General features: G+C 38.3%; 1 protein-coding gene across 1 annotated transcript in view; it reads left to right on the top strand.

Annotated features, from left to right (window-relative positions):
* LOC149419842 (proto-oncogene tyrosine-protein kinase ROS-like) overlaps positions 1-13126 on the top strand; it is a 43627-nt gene that overhangs the window by 22467 nt on the left and 8034 nt on the right. Inside the window, exons 18-27 of the mRNA XM_089637552.1 lie at positions 644-840; positions 1332-1518; positions 1981-2256; positions 3172-3386; positions 5878-6200; positions 7347-7880; positions 8645-8812; positions 10685-10937; positions 11794-12002; positions 12275-12721. Coding sequence (XP_089493678.1) covers positions 644-840; positions 1332-1518; positions 1981-2256; positions 3172-3386; positions 5878-6200; positions 7347-7880; positions 8645-8812; positions 10685-10937; positions 11794-12002; positions 12275-12721 — 2809 coding nt within the window. The remainder of the gene's footprint in view (positions 1-643; positions 841-1331; positions 1519-1980; positions 2257-3171; positions 3387-5877; positions 6201-7346; positions 7881-8644; positions 8813-10684; positions 10938-11793; positions 12003-12274; positions 12722-13126) is intronic.

Raw genomic sequence — 13126 nt, 5'->3', positions numbered from 1 at the left:
TCCCGTAATTCGTGGTACCGTTCGCATTTCGGTTCGCAAATGTAGTAATAAAAAATACGTACCCTTAGGTTTCATCATTTAGTGATGATCTTATTTTAGTCACTATTTTCCCACATCAATTCCATGCTAGCAAGATGGTACTGATTTTAAATTCTCATATCATTTTTTTACATTTACTCCACGCCGTGTTTCAAATTCGAAGTTGGCCAGCTCCTTTATAATAATGTTTGCTGTTCTTGATTTTAATGAAAAGCTTTATTTAGTTTTTGTAAATAGGCATACAGTACTTTCTAAACCAACAAAAAATAATCCAATGTTGGAAACAAAGTAGTGAAACCCACATAAATTTATAAACATAAAACTCTCAGGGCAGGCTCGAAACCAAAAGTTCTACTTGGCACACATTCCTTGCTTAATTCACATTAAAACATTACTCTTCTACCGGTTAGTGGTCGAGTGGTCCAGAGGGTCAGGTTTCCACAGCGGTGCAGCGGGTTCAACCCACTGCTAGTTCGGTCTCTACCATTGCACGAGCAACATTTTCCGCTTGATATTGTCAGTTTATTCGTTTCCTTGGTATGTATATATGATTTTTTTTTTACCTTTGTGAAAATTCGAATAATTGACAATTTTTTCATTCCAGCACACCACCACAGAAGCCATGATCACCTACGATGGCGGCATGGTGCCCCCCTACAGCCCCGTGGAGATGTCAGTGCGAGCCTACACTTACTGGGGTGCTGCGGGGGCCATGCGGGTGGGGCTCCACTCCCCCCAGGCGCCCCCTACCCCACCCACCAGGCCCAGGCTGTTTGTGTTGCATAATTCACAGCTAGTAAAGTACGCCACCCAATAATATTATAAAATATATATTACATCGGCGGCTATCCCTATATGTGCATGTTGCGTATGAGATAGATTGGGATAGTTCTCACACATATCACACTTCAGTGGTGTGATATCGCTAGTTAAATATTAAATCAGTCAGTGAACCTATGTAACAAAATGGCTTCACACCATCGTAAGGTATATTTATTATTACCCACTTGAATGCCAGCAGATATCTAACATTTACACCCGTCAAGTGCCGCTGCATGATATGCTTATGCTATGCTATGCATGACAGCTCAACCGCACATGACTCGGTTTTGTGTATGTATTTGTACATGTATTTAATTCTCTTGGTAACGAAATAATATATCTTGCTATTATCCTTGATATTTTAAATATCATTTTACCGTTGACACATGGGGGTATTTATATTTGACGGAAGTTCAGCATCCCAGTAGTTAAATGAATACAAATTATTAACAGTGACTTATTGTTGGTAGGAACGACACGGAAGCCAGCGTGGTATTCCGCTGGGACCGCCCCATCCACATGAATGGCATTGTACGCGGGTACAGTGTGCACTGCTGGTACAGTGGAGGGGGGGCCCCCTCCCCCACTGTCTTACCCCCGCAGCAGTACGAACACACCTTGAGGGGCGTCCGCACCAACGTGACTTACTACTGCCAGGTACCACATTGCAAATCCTCAAGAACTATCAAACTCTGTATCTCCACCCCCACCCCCCCTTCCCACACACACAATTAAACTTATATACCAATTAACCTTCATCACCATCGGGAACCATTTCCTAACGACATTATTGTTTTAACCCCCTGTGTGCCGCCGTTGCCGATAGGCATAATTAAAAATATTGCTCCTCTGAATATATGTAGCTACTCTGGGAAAACTGCTTATGGTAGATTATATACTATTTTTATAAATACATAAACACATTACCTGGTAAGACGGTACAGTTTATAAAAACATCGTTTTGCAAAACACAAGTTATTGCAAAAATAGATCAACTGGCTCACGGCGAAAATGTATGTGCATGAAATAATTTTAGAATTTATAGAAGGCAAAAAAATAACTTTTTATGGTTCATATTTATGATTAAGATAAAGTTCATAAGTCATTGTAATTTTGTAGGTCCAAGCTTTCACCGACGCAGGCTACGGTCCCAAAACGCACATAGTCTCCTCGGCTACCGACACCGAGTCGCCCGTTCCAAGGCTGGCCATCTCCTTCTTTGACTCCATCAAGGTGGCGGACCTGGACTTGGGCGAAGGGCACACCTACACCGTCTCCCGGAGTCCGGGGAAGCCCGAGGACTTTGCCGTGTCCCTGAGGGAGCGGATGATCTTCTGGATGAACCAGGAGCAGGAGATCTATGTGTCGCGGATGGACAAGACGGGACACACTAAGGTGCTCAATCGCTATGTTTATAATATTTTCATGTTTTACTTGTAACAGCTTGACACTGATAATATTGATTGAAGAGATATGACATTATAGCTTTCTTGTATCTAAACTCCACGCAGTTAAATAAACACCAACTACTTCTCAAATATGATTTAAGATTTTCACGGCCAAAAGTATATTTGTTTTTGGGGTGTTATGCCGTGTTGCGCTAACTCCTTCTTTAGCCAACGTTTCGGACAGCATTGCAGTGTCAATCATCAGGGCAGATGTGTTATCTGAAGTCTTAGCTCAGAGGGTTGGAGCTGGCAACACGGTATCACACCCTATAACATAAGCTCACATTTCACCACAACTTCAGATAACACATCTGCCCTGATAATGGACTGCAATGCTGTCCGAAACGTTGGCTAAAGAAGGAGTTAGCGCAACACGGCATAACACCCCAAAAACAAATAACAAAATAAAAAACCAACTACTTCTGTAAAAGTATTACAAACAGCAATTTAGGTACAAGCAAGTTACTAAAAGACTAAGTTCTGATATATATTGTTAAAATTAAATAGAATTTTGGATATTCTTGTTTCTCCTCATTTGTTCCTCATTGCTGAGGAACAAACCCCCAATACAATTTCTATGGCGGACAAGGCTCCTTCACTCCTCGCGGCTCTGCGTTGCGTGGAGAGCTGCGGACAGTGACGTACCGTCGCCACTGATACTTGTCACTCCGGCACATTGGTTACCTTTCTCTGCTTCTCTTGCCTCACACTTTGCCAGTCCTCAATTTGGCGTCCAACATGTGATTGGTATATGAAAAGCAATAAGGTTTATTAAATCAGGGATGTCTTCAATACCATTAACAATTTTTAAAATATGTTTCTTTTTCTTAGAAATTCGATAAAATAAATTTTGTTTTTCCAGGTGTTGTCAATCAACGGTACCGCCCTGAGTCTGACTGTTGACTGGGTGGCCCGAATGCTGTACTGGTCCCAGGTGGAGAACTCCCCTGACCAGTACGAGTGCATGCTGTACCGCATGGACCTAAACATATATGACAAGGACGGACTGGTCAAGCTGGAGAAGATCCTGCAGAGAAATCTGCACATCAAGAGATTGCAGGTGTCGCCTGTTACGAGGTAAAATATTAAAGCTGCATGTCTATTTTTCTCTTAACTTCACTCTGTAACGTTTCACTTTGAACAATAAACTTCATTTTTAAAATTATCACTGTGTAACATCATTTTAAACTTTTTCATTTTATAAGTTTACACTATAATATACACAAATAGTTGTAATATATGAGTAAGTAATAATAAGTTCTCCTCTCATAAGCACAAGCATCAGCTTTATTAGTTAACCTTTTGAACGCGTTAATATGCTCCGTTTTATCTATACCCGTACGCGGTACATATTTTCAAATACCTATGCATGCAATTAAATGTCAAATTATAGCATTCTGGCATGATTTATTGGACTATATAGACGGAACAGATTATTCTCCACAATATGAAAACAAATCCTCGTGTGTCAACACTCTTAGATGTTTATAAAAACAAAAACATAAAATTTCATACAAAGACGAACCGTATCTTTTGAATGTGGTCCCGCCATTCACTCGGCGTCATAAATAAACCACTCTCGGTGTGTGTGTACTTAGGCCACTGTGTTTATAGACACAAGTGGGACACCATGATCACTTATCATTCTTAGTTATGAAAAGTTGTGAAGTTGTGAATGACAAACGAGTACTAACGCCATCCGTTGACAAAAATGTAAGCTAAAGGACTAAAAGGCGCGAAGAGGCGCACTTGGTTATCGATCTTTTTTTATGAAATAAAATTTTATTTTTGAGAAATTCTTGTAGATGTCAGCATCGTGATAGTTCTACAAATGTCAAAGTGAGCAAGAAATACATTTATGACGAAAGAGAGCGGGAATATCGGCCGTCAAAGTTGCCGTATCAACTGTTGATACAGCCGCGTGTGAGTATAGACTTTTTGCCGTAACAACAGTTGATACGGCCGCGTGCAAAGAGTTAACTGTATCTTGTAATAAAATTTATGGAAATATAAAATTGTAAGAAAAATCGAAAAAAAAGAGATAAGGCTGGTGATTTGATGACAAAATTATTTATCTTTTTTACTCCTACCACCATGTAGAATCCAGTGGCGGCTCGTGACTTTTGGGAAATCTAGAGTGCTAATATTACAAAAAATGTCATTGTTGATGTTGTAGCTGTAGTTTTTTGTATGAATATTTTCAGGAAATCCATGCTGCGCACGACCAAACTGAAATTTCTTGAAAATTTTATTTATGAAAAACATATTTCTGCTTTTTTGAATAATTAATTGTTTCAAACTTTGTGACTCTCCTGATGTTATTTTAAAAACAACATGACACTGCCATGTTTGTAACAAACTCATATTTTTATGTATCTTGGAAAAGGCTATTTCTGCGTTCTTATTGGTTTGTTACAAATCTGCAACTTCTAAATCTGATTTTATAATGTCAGAAATGTATGTTTTGATGATGGATTTATTAAACGTAAGAAAAAAGTGTAATATTAATCTGCCATATATTATGTGATCTGGCTTCATATTTTTAGCACATTTTAGAATTTTGCTTCACCATTTACATCATGTTTATTCATAATATAGGCATGTGCCTAGATTGGTGGTCGTAAGATTCTAAAATCTGTACCTCAGAAGTCAAAGGCGGTCAGTTGTCACATTTTTGAAATTGTTCAGGAGAGAGGAAATATGTAGTAAAATTTCGCCTTTGAACATTGTGGGGTTACCAGACCATTTATGTTGACCTAACTTAGTTTCAAATTGTCGTAAGACAACCATCTTTATACCTCTGTGTAAATCATGGGTGGCCAACCTTTTCAGCAGCTGGGCCAGATTTTAGAAATTAGATTTCCTACCGGGCCGTACTAGAAGTGAGTCATACTAGCTCGTCTTGATACTTGGAACAACTGGTACAAGTATGAATAAATACCTAGTCCAAATACCTGTTCCCTACTATTTCGCTCTTGTAATTAGTTTTACAAGTAATGGTATGCCGAAAGGAATTAGTGTATGAGGTATTGGGGTATTGCTCTCTCAGTGCTGGATTCCCCACAATATTTTTTCGGATCCATGGGGGGGATTAGAGAAATTCTAAGAAAAGTAATTCCCCACAAATAGCTAGAGAATTCCCTGTCGAAAAATTCCCCACAATTTTTCACGTCCTACTGGTGCATTTGCATTGCGGATAATCCGTATTTCGGTTAGAGGAACACACTTCTCTGGGACGCAAAATACGTCCAATACTTGAAAGACTCGCAAGACGCGCAAAACTGATAGTTGAATCAATGTACTGAAATACTTCCGTATACGAGATATGATACGAACTACGAATGTTGGAATGTTTTTTTGGTGGTTTTATGTACACTAAGAAAAAAATGTGTGCATATGCTCCGCAGGCCACAAGTAGACACCCAGAGGGCCGCGGGTTGGCCACCCTTGGTGTAGATACTGAAAACACTAAAAATGTCTCATAGATAATTCATTTTCACAAAAAACTGGACAAAAATAAACCATGCCAAATTACTGAATAAAGAAATATAAAAAAATATTATTTCAGATCATTATACTGGATAGAGATGAATCACCATGGTCTCGGCAAGCTCATGACATCCGATATCGATGGCACTAATATCCGCCCCTTCTTCGGCGGCCAGCCCGACCGCAACAACACCATTGACTACCGTGGCCAACCGACCGGCGCCAAGCCCTGCAACTGCCCGGAGAACCCGGCCGTGGGCCTCGGATTCACCATCGACCTGACCAACCCCAAGAGCCGGAAGATTTACTGGACGGACGCGTGGCTGAAGCACATCACCGCCTCGGATATGAATGGGTGTTATTGCAAGGTGCTGGTGAATGCAACGAGGTGGAATGATCACGGTAACTAGGTTTTTTTTATTAACTAAATAGAACTATATGTATACACGGTGTCCGGAAACTCGTAGTACAAGCGGGAAACTGGAGAATCTACACCACATGGGGAACACAAAAAAACATAAAGTTTTTTGATTTGAGCATTTTCAAAAAAAAAAAAAAAAAACCAAAAAAAATATTTTTCGGCTATTTTAGGGTTAAAGTTTTTTCTGGTGTTTAGGGTTGAATAACAGATGTTTTAACCCTGCAGAGCAGAAATATTTTATGATTACACCGGGTTAAATGAAGGGTGATTTCAAAATAATGCTTCAAATCCGAGTTTCTTCATTTGTTTTACTTTCAAATAGTTTTAATTAGTTGGGTACTTTGATCTTCAGTAATAATTTATAAGAATTTGATTAAAAAAAAAAAAAAAAAACAAAAAAAAATCAACTTCAAACTCGATTTACTCGATAACGAAAGCTCAAATAAAAATAAAAAAATACTACAAAATCGACTCCAAATGTGATGTAGATTCACCAGTTTCCCGCTTGTACTACGAGTTTCCGGACACCCTGTATATGACCGGTCGGTGGCCGAGTTGACATCGCGTTTGGGTCCCTCCCATGCGTAGTGTGTTCAATTCCTCGGCTGGCTAAGTCCTCCATCACAACACAAGCAACATTTTCAGCTTACTGTGGTGGTAGTAGGAGATTTTCAAATATTGTCAGGTTATTCGTAACCTGGGAATGTTTGACTTTCTTTTTAAAAAAAAAAAAAAAAATTAAATTAGGCTTTGTGTTCTGTGAGAAGTAATAAATAAAAAACAGATGTGTTGTAGACATTATAATATGCTTCATATTATACTTAAGACACGTTGTAGCACTCTATAAGTGGAAAGTATAGGCACTGTAATGTAATAGGAGAGGCACGGTAAGCACTTCCCTTTGTTTTGTCCACTCCTAGAAGGCGTCTGATCTCTCTTAACTCAAACGAACTAAAAACACGGTACCTGCTTGAGCTAGCCAGGTATTCTTGAATATATATTACATTTCTATACGCGGTTCGATTCCGTGGAAACGCATTTCCTAACACAAGTTAAACTTGAGAAAAAAAATAGTGCTATTCTTATTGACCATTTGTAACGTTATATTAATCAAACTATTTTTTCAGCTCTTCCTCCAACTTCGATCACCGTTGACAGCAAATACATCTATTGGACCAACTCTTCACAAAAGCAGATGCATTCCACCGAAAAGAATTCCGACCGGATGAACCGAATGAACGACATCAACATAACAAATGGCCAAAAGATCGTTGCACTAGGCAGCAAGATACAACCGTACCCGAACAAAAACTGTTTGTACCCTAAACAAGCACCTCTTCAAGTCAAATTAATGAACAGATCTTCAACGAGCCTCACATTAGAGTTGCCGCAAGTTTTAAAATATGAAATATGTGCAAATATAAGCATGGCCACACCGTACTATACGGTTTATTATCAGCCCTACTCGGAAGACGAGGCTTTGCAGTGTAATGAGACTGCTTGCACGAAAGTAAGAACTTTTGAAAAGAAGTTGTATCTCGGAGGGTTGATACCGTTTTCGAAGTACGTATTCTCGGTGCAGATCAGTAATTATTACGGAGATGCTGTCGAAGTGAAACCTGTCATGGGACCGCCAGTTGTGCTTAGAACTTCTGCAGGAGGTAATTGTAACATTTTTTTTGTTCTGTTTCGAAAATAAGACAATAAAGCAGCGATCAGCTATAATAATTTCTGAACAGTCCACAGTACATGCAGCCCACAGTATGTCTTACGAAATCGCTCAACTGAACTCTCAGTTTTGTCGGTAGATTCATCGATAGCAACAGAACAACTTTGTATTTTTCAAATCCTTCATAAGTAAATTGTTTACTTTACTCTCCAATAGTTCCATGATAATAGTTAATTAATAGTTCCATATAACAAGCCGACAGGAAGTGTGAAAGCTAGTTTTCAATTTTGGCTGCTCTCATGTGAAATAGTAAGCTTGCATGCACTATTTGATCATTTCCGAGTCAAGGAACGGTTTTTTTTTGTGGCCCCGTAACAAAATTGACATTTATATGGCCTGCCACCAAAACCAATTGCCTATCGCTGCCATAGAGTATAGGTTATTAAAACCTGCTCGGTAAACCCAGCTCTGTAACATAGTGGTCTATGCATTTGAATTTAAGTTGCTGGTTGGATTCACTTCAGTGGAACAATCCATTGATTTTTTTTTAATTTCGTTCACTGTCAATCTGATTTTAAGTTTCTTGGAATATTGTTAAAAAAAAAATTAAGGTTCTTTATTAGGGCAATTCTAAGAACATATTCCACTCTAGATGAGAGTGCATAATATATATGTACATGGAAATTAAATCTTAATCCCTAACTTTCCCAGTATGTATTCTGATATGTAAGTTATTAAAGTTTAACATGGTTCCAGCTCCACCTTCAGCCCTGGACGTTAAGGCAGTAGTATTGTCGCCACATCACGCCAGGGTCCAGTGGAAGCTGCCCCCTCCCTCCACAGCAGTAGGCGCAGACCTGGACCTGTGGCACGAAATACACTGGAGGACCGAGGGCAACTTCAAACCCAACCAAAGAATCAAAGGTACTAATACTATCACTCTTCTGAGGTCGCCAAAAACCATTTCATAAATGTTATAGGCTTCTGCAGAATGGACTTGTTTACCGCACTGTAGACATGATGGGAACAAAGTAACAAATCAAAGTAAAGAGATTTATTTAGTGTAGAAGGCAAGAATTAAAAACAATATTCCAGTCTCAATTTTCAGGATTTCAATACAAAATGTTGGTGAATTTAACTATGAAGGCAGTAAATATATTTGAATGCACTATGTAATGTAATTAATTTCTACTTGTTTATATTAAAACCCAACAGGCATAAATGAATAAATAAATAACTGTTTTATTTCTAGCTGTACCGCGCCACGCATTGCTCTGGCTCAGTCTGTCTGAGCCATTGAATAAGGAATTTTCTTTAGCCATTGGTCTGAGCAGATAGAGAAAAAATAGAACATTTTTATTTATGTAGAGAGATGTAAAATATAACAAATGAATTTTAATTTGATATTTCACATGGGTTCTGAAATAATTGATTTAATTTATTTTTTGATTTGTCAGAATATTTTATCAAAAAATTAATATAATTCATACACAGACGAACTTGATTATAACAATAGCGAGTTAATAGCTATAATGAGCAATTACCAAATGATATTTTAGTTCAGGCTTATCTTCATACAATTGTTGGCTGTTCTAACGAAGACGATTCACTGATATACGGTACAAATAATTTTTCAACATAGCTTAAAACACAGGAAAGGATCGTTTTGAAAAAAAAAACACTAGTTGGGAATTATTCTCGAAGTAAGTAATAAGATAACAAACAAAGCTGTAAAGCACCCCTGAGGTGATATCTCGCAAAAGCGGCAAATTGTCCAATAAATAAATTAATTAAAGCGGCGGCATAGCACGGCAGTTAGCCCGGCGCAGCGGCTGGCGGGAATTTCCTATCCCGTTAGAGATGGATTCATATGTTTTGGCAACTATCTTGTGAGTGAATTTAATCCCATAATCAGTTTACAATGAAATCTTGAATTATGTAGGGTTTTAGAAATCTGTTAACATTTTACTAAAGGTCCACATCTCAAAGGCTTTATTTTATCATGTACAGTAGAACCCCGTTAATTCAAACCCTGATAATTTAAAAAAACGCAGAATTCGAAATTTTCACCAAAAATATATCCTCAGACAATTTTTTTCAAACAGAATGGTTTTTATATCGAAATTTATTTTTGTTCGTGTAATTCGAAAAAATTCAATATTTGGAAAAATAAATCATAAAATTTTGTAAATCTGAATCTAAAAGACAGCCGTTGTGGTAAAATGCCGAGAAATCAATATGTGGTTATACATCGTTCTTATTACTATTATTATTTTGTAAATCTCAATCGATTTACGCTGGAATGTTGTATTTTTTCGACTTTGTTTAGAATATCCGAGTTTGAAAGGCTAAGAAAATTCATGTTACGCAGCAATACATCGTATTTTTACGAATTTACGTTGAATACCGAATTTAAAGGGCCGGCCGCGACAGTAATCGGCTGCAAAAATGTGATTTATGCGGAAATGTGATTTAAGCAGAAATGTGTGTTATTTTTACGAACTAATGAAACTTGAAGGGCCGACTGTGGTGGTTAATTGGCTGCGAAAAATCGATTTACACAGGAATAATTCGTATTATTACAAATTTACTCCAAAGAATTTGAAGGGGTGGCCGAGAAACTCGTTTCTCGGCGTCTTATATATATTATTTATATTACATGGGAATTTGTAAATTCGAAATTAAATTTTTGTTATCCCATGAATTTGGAATTAACGAGATTCTATTGTAATTTCTTTATTTAATGCATGCAACACAAGTTAAATGAATGTTAATGAACTATTTGATTGTTTGCAGAGCACATATTCATTGCAAAAACCAAGTCTCCATCCAACCAGACCACGACCCAAGCTGACCTTTTAAAACTGATGCCGTCACAGAAATACTCCGTGTGGGTGCGAACCTACTCCTACAATAGCGACGAGCAAACTGACAGTGAAATTATCTCCATAGAAACTTATCCCGAACCCAGTGATATTGTGGCAACCTTCTCTGGACCATATGTGATGCACGTTTCCTGGATGCCATATAAAGACATACAGACTTCAGTGTAAGTTATGATTATAACTCAATGAATAGTTGATGAACTTATGATGGGGCTCGGAACTTTCCTATCTGACTTTAAAACCGTCATATTGGCAACTCACTAATCTTATCTATATTCAAAATAAGGTTTTGTGGGAGGTTGCGTGGCCATGCATATTGTTTCAAAACTATTTTACTAAGGTTGTATTAAAGTACTTTTGTAAGCAATTGGCCTCCAGAACCGATGCGTAGAATGTACTTTAAAAAAAAAACTTTTTCTTCTATCTATAAGTAAATCTAAAAATCATGTCACGCACTGCGATATTCTGCATATTTATTCAACCCATATATGGCCATGCGCTTGGAATGCAAAAGGTTATTGAGGTTTATGGATTGTTATTTTTTTTTTTTTTTATAGAGCGGAGACGGTTTACATATAGTTCCCGTGAGCGTGAGCACATAGGTCCATTGTGCTATCTCCCATTTTACCTCATTCCTTTGACAGTCACCCAGTCTCTTTTATAAAGTCCACCAGGATTGTCATTGTATATGTTGCTGTCTTCTGGTTCCACAATGAGTCTTCCCAGGTCTCTTCTCTCCTCTCCAATCCCCCTTGGTTCCCTGAAGGCCCCGCAAGAGAAGAGAGCCACATCTCTCCTCTCCTCTTTGGTTCCCTAAAGGTTCCCTAGGGAAGAGGGCATCATCTCTCCTCTCCACTCCTCGGTTCCCCGAAGGCCCCAAGGGGGAAGAGTATACTCCCCGTTGGTTCCCTGAAGGCCCCACGACGAAAGAGTCCACTTCCCTCATCTCTCCGATTGTTAGTTACATATTACATTTTAAATTAGTTTATTGAATGATTTCAATTATTTCACTACTTTCAGGCACTATATTGAGTACACCGAGATGGGATCTGAAGCTTGGAAGGTTGTTGAAGATGAAGGCTCCAAGAAATCGGATGGCTCCATCAACTATGTGGTGCAGAATCTACTTCCAAAAACACAGTACAAATTCCGGATCAAAATCGTCTACTTGAATAATACAGTGCCTTACATCTGGCCGCAGGACACCAAATTCCTCTTTGAGACCCTGGGTGAGTCATAACATTTAAATATATCAATCCCATGTTTCTCATTGTATAACCTTCCAAATACCCATTTCAAAAAACTTTCTTCCTCTCCCATGATCATGCGCCGCGTTACTGTCTAAATATTTGAGTTATTTCCATACACATTTCTTTTGTGGAAAAGTTCAAAAAGTAGTTTACATATTTAAAAAGAAATGGATGTAAGCTTTAATGTTTTTAAATGTATTTAATTTGTATAAACTGGTCTTTAGTAATAATTAAAAATAATTCTGTTTTAGGTGATCGTCCATCCATCCCTGGAAAGCCTGTCATCCAGCATTTGTCTGGAACCGTGTACCAACTGCAATGGGCTGCGTCAGCTCCTCACGGCAGCCCCGTCATGTTATACCGACTCTACGGTCACTCCAAACCTTCCGAAGGCGAGAGGATACGAACACACCGAAATGTCCGAGCCATACTGACACCCCATACAACTCGTGAACCTTTCCCCCCATGGACCCGAGACAAAGAAATGAACGACCAATCACTGATGAGTTATTGGAATGGTGAAAGAATATTTGAAGATGTCAATCTCGTGAATACAAGGAATAAGAGAGAGGCTAATTATTCACTGCCACAATCAGATTTGCCCTATTTCAGTGTGGAAGATAATGCAGATTCTATGCTGATTGAAGCTACTGATGAACCATTGAAGGATGGGTGGAAAATGCTCTACAATGGAACCGGTAGGTTAACATTAAGGTCAGGTTGTTTAACAAAACTTGGTCCTAAGCGTTCTATTGTTTCCGTAAAGCCCCATTTTCATATTTCTTCAATTGTCTCTTGGTAAATCATGCTTCAAAAATCAAGTTCTCTTTAATTCATCAGTCTATCTTTGTTGTGAGCGGCCTCAGTTTCAAGTCATAGGTTGTTGTTTGAATTTCACCTGTCTTTCGTTAGTGATATACTTGTCCATCTTTCGTTAGTTGTATGCATGCCAAATATAGCACCATTTGCGTGAGAACATTGTGACAGTAATGTCAGCCACCTTTGTCTTATTTCTAACCCCCGTTATGTTTTTCATTTACGAAGAATCACTTTATTATTTTATTCAAAATAGATGGCAACTAGATCCCGCTAGCGTGTAAATA

Source organism: Hesperophylax consimilis, chromosome 11, assembly GCF_061612785.1.
Source record: "Hesperophylax consimilis isolate HC1 chromosome 11, BYU_Hcon_1.0, whole genome shotgun sequence".
In the NCBI taxonomy this organism is placed as follows: domain Eukaryota; kingdom Metazoa; phylum Arthropoda; class Insecta; order Trichoptera; family Limnephilidae; genus Hesperophylax; species Hesperophylax consimilis.
Note: the sequence above shows the minus strand (reverse complement) of the source record. Positions and strands in the feature narration are given on the sequence as shown.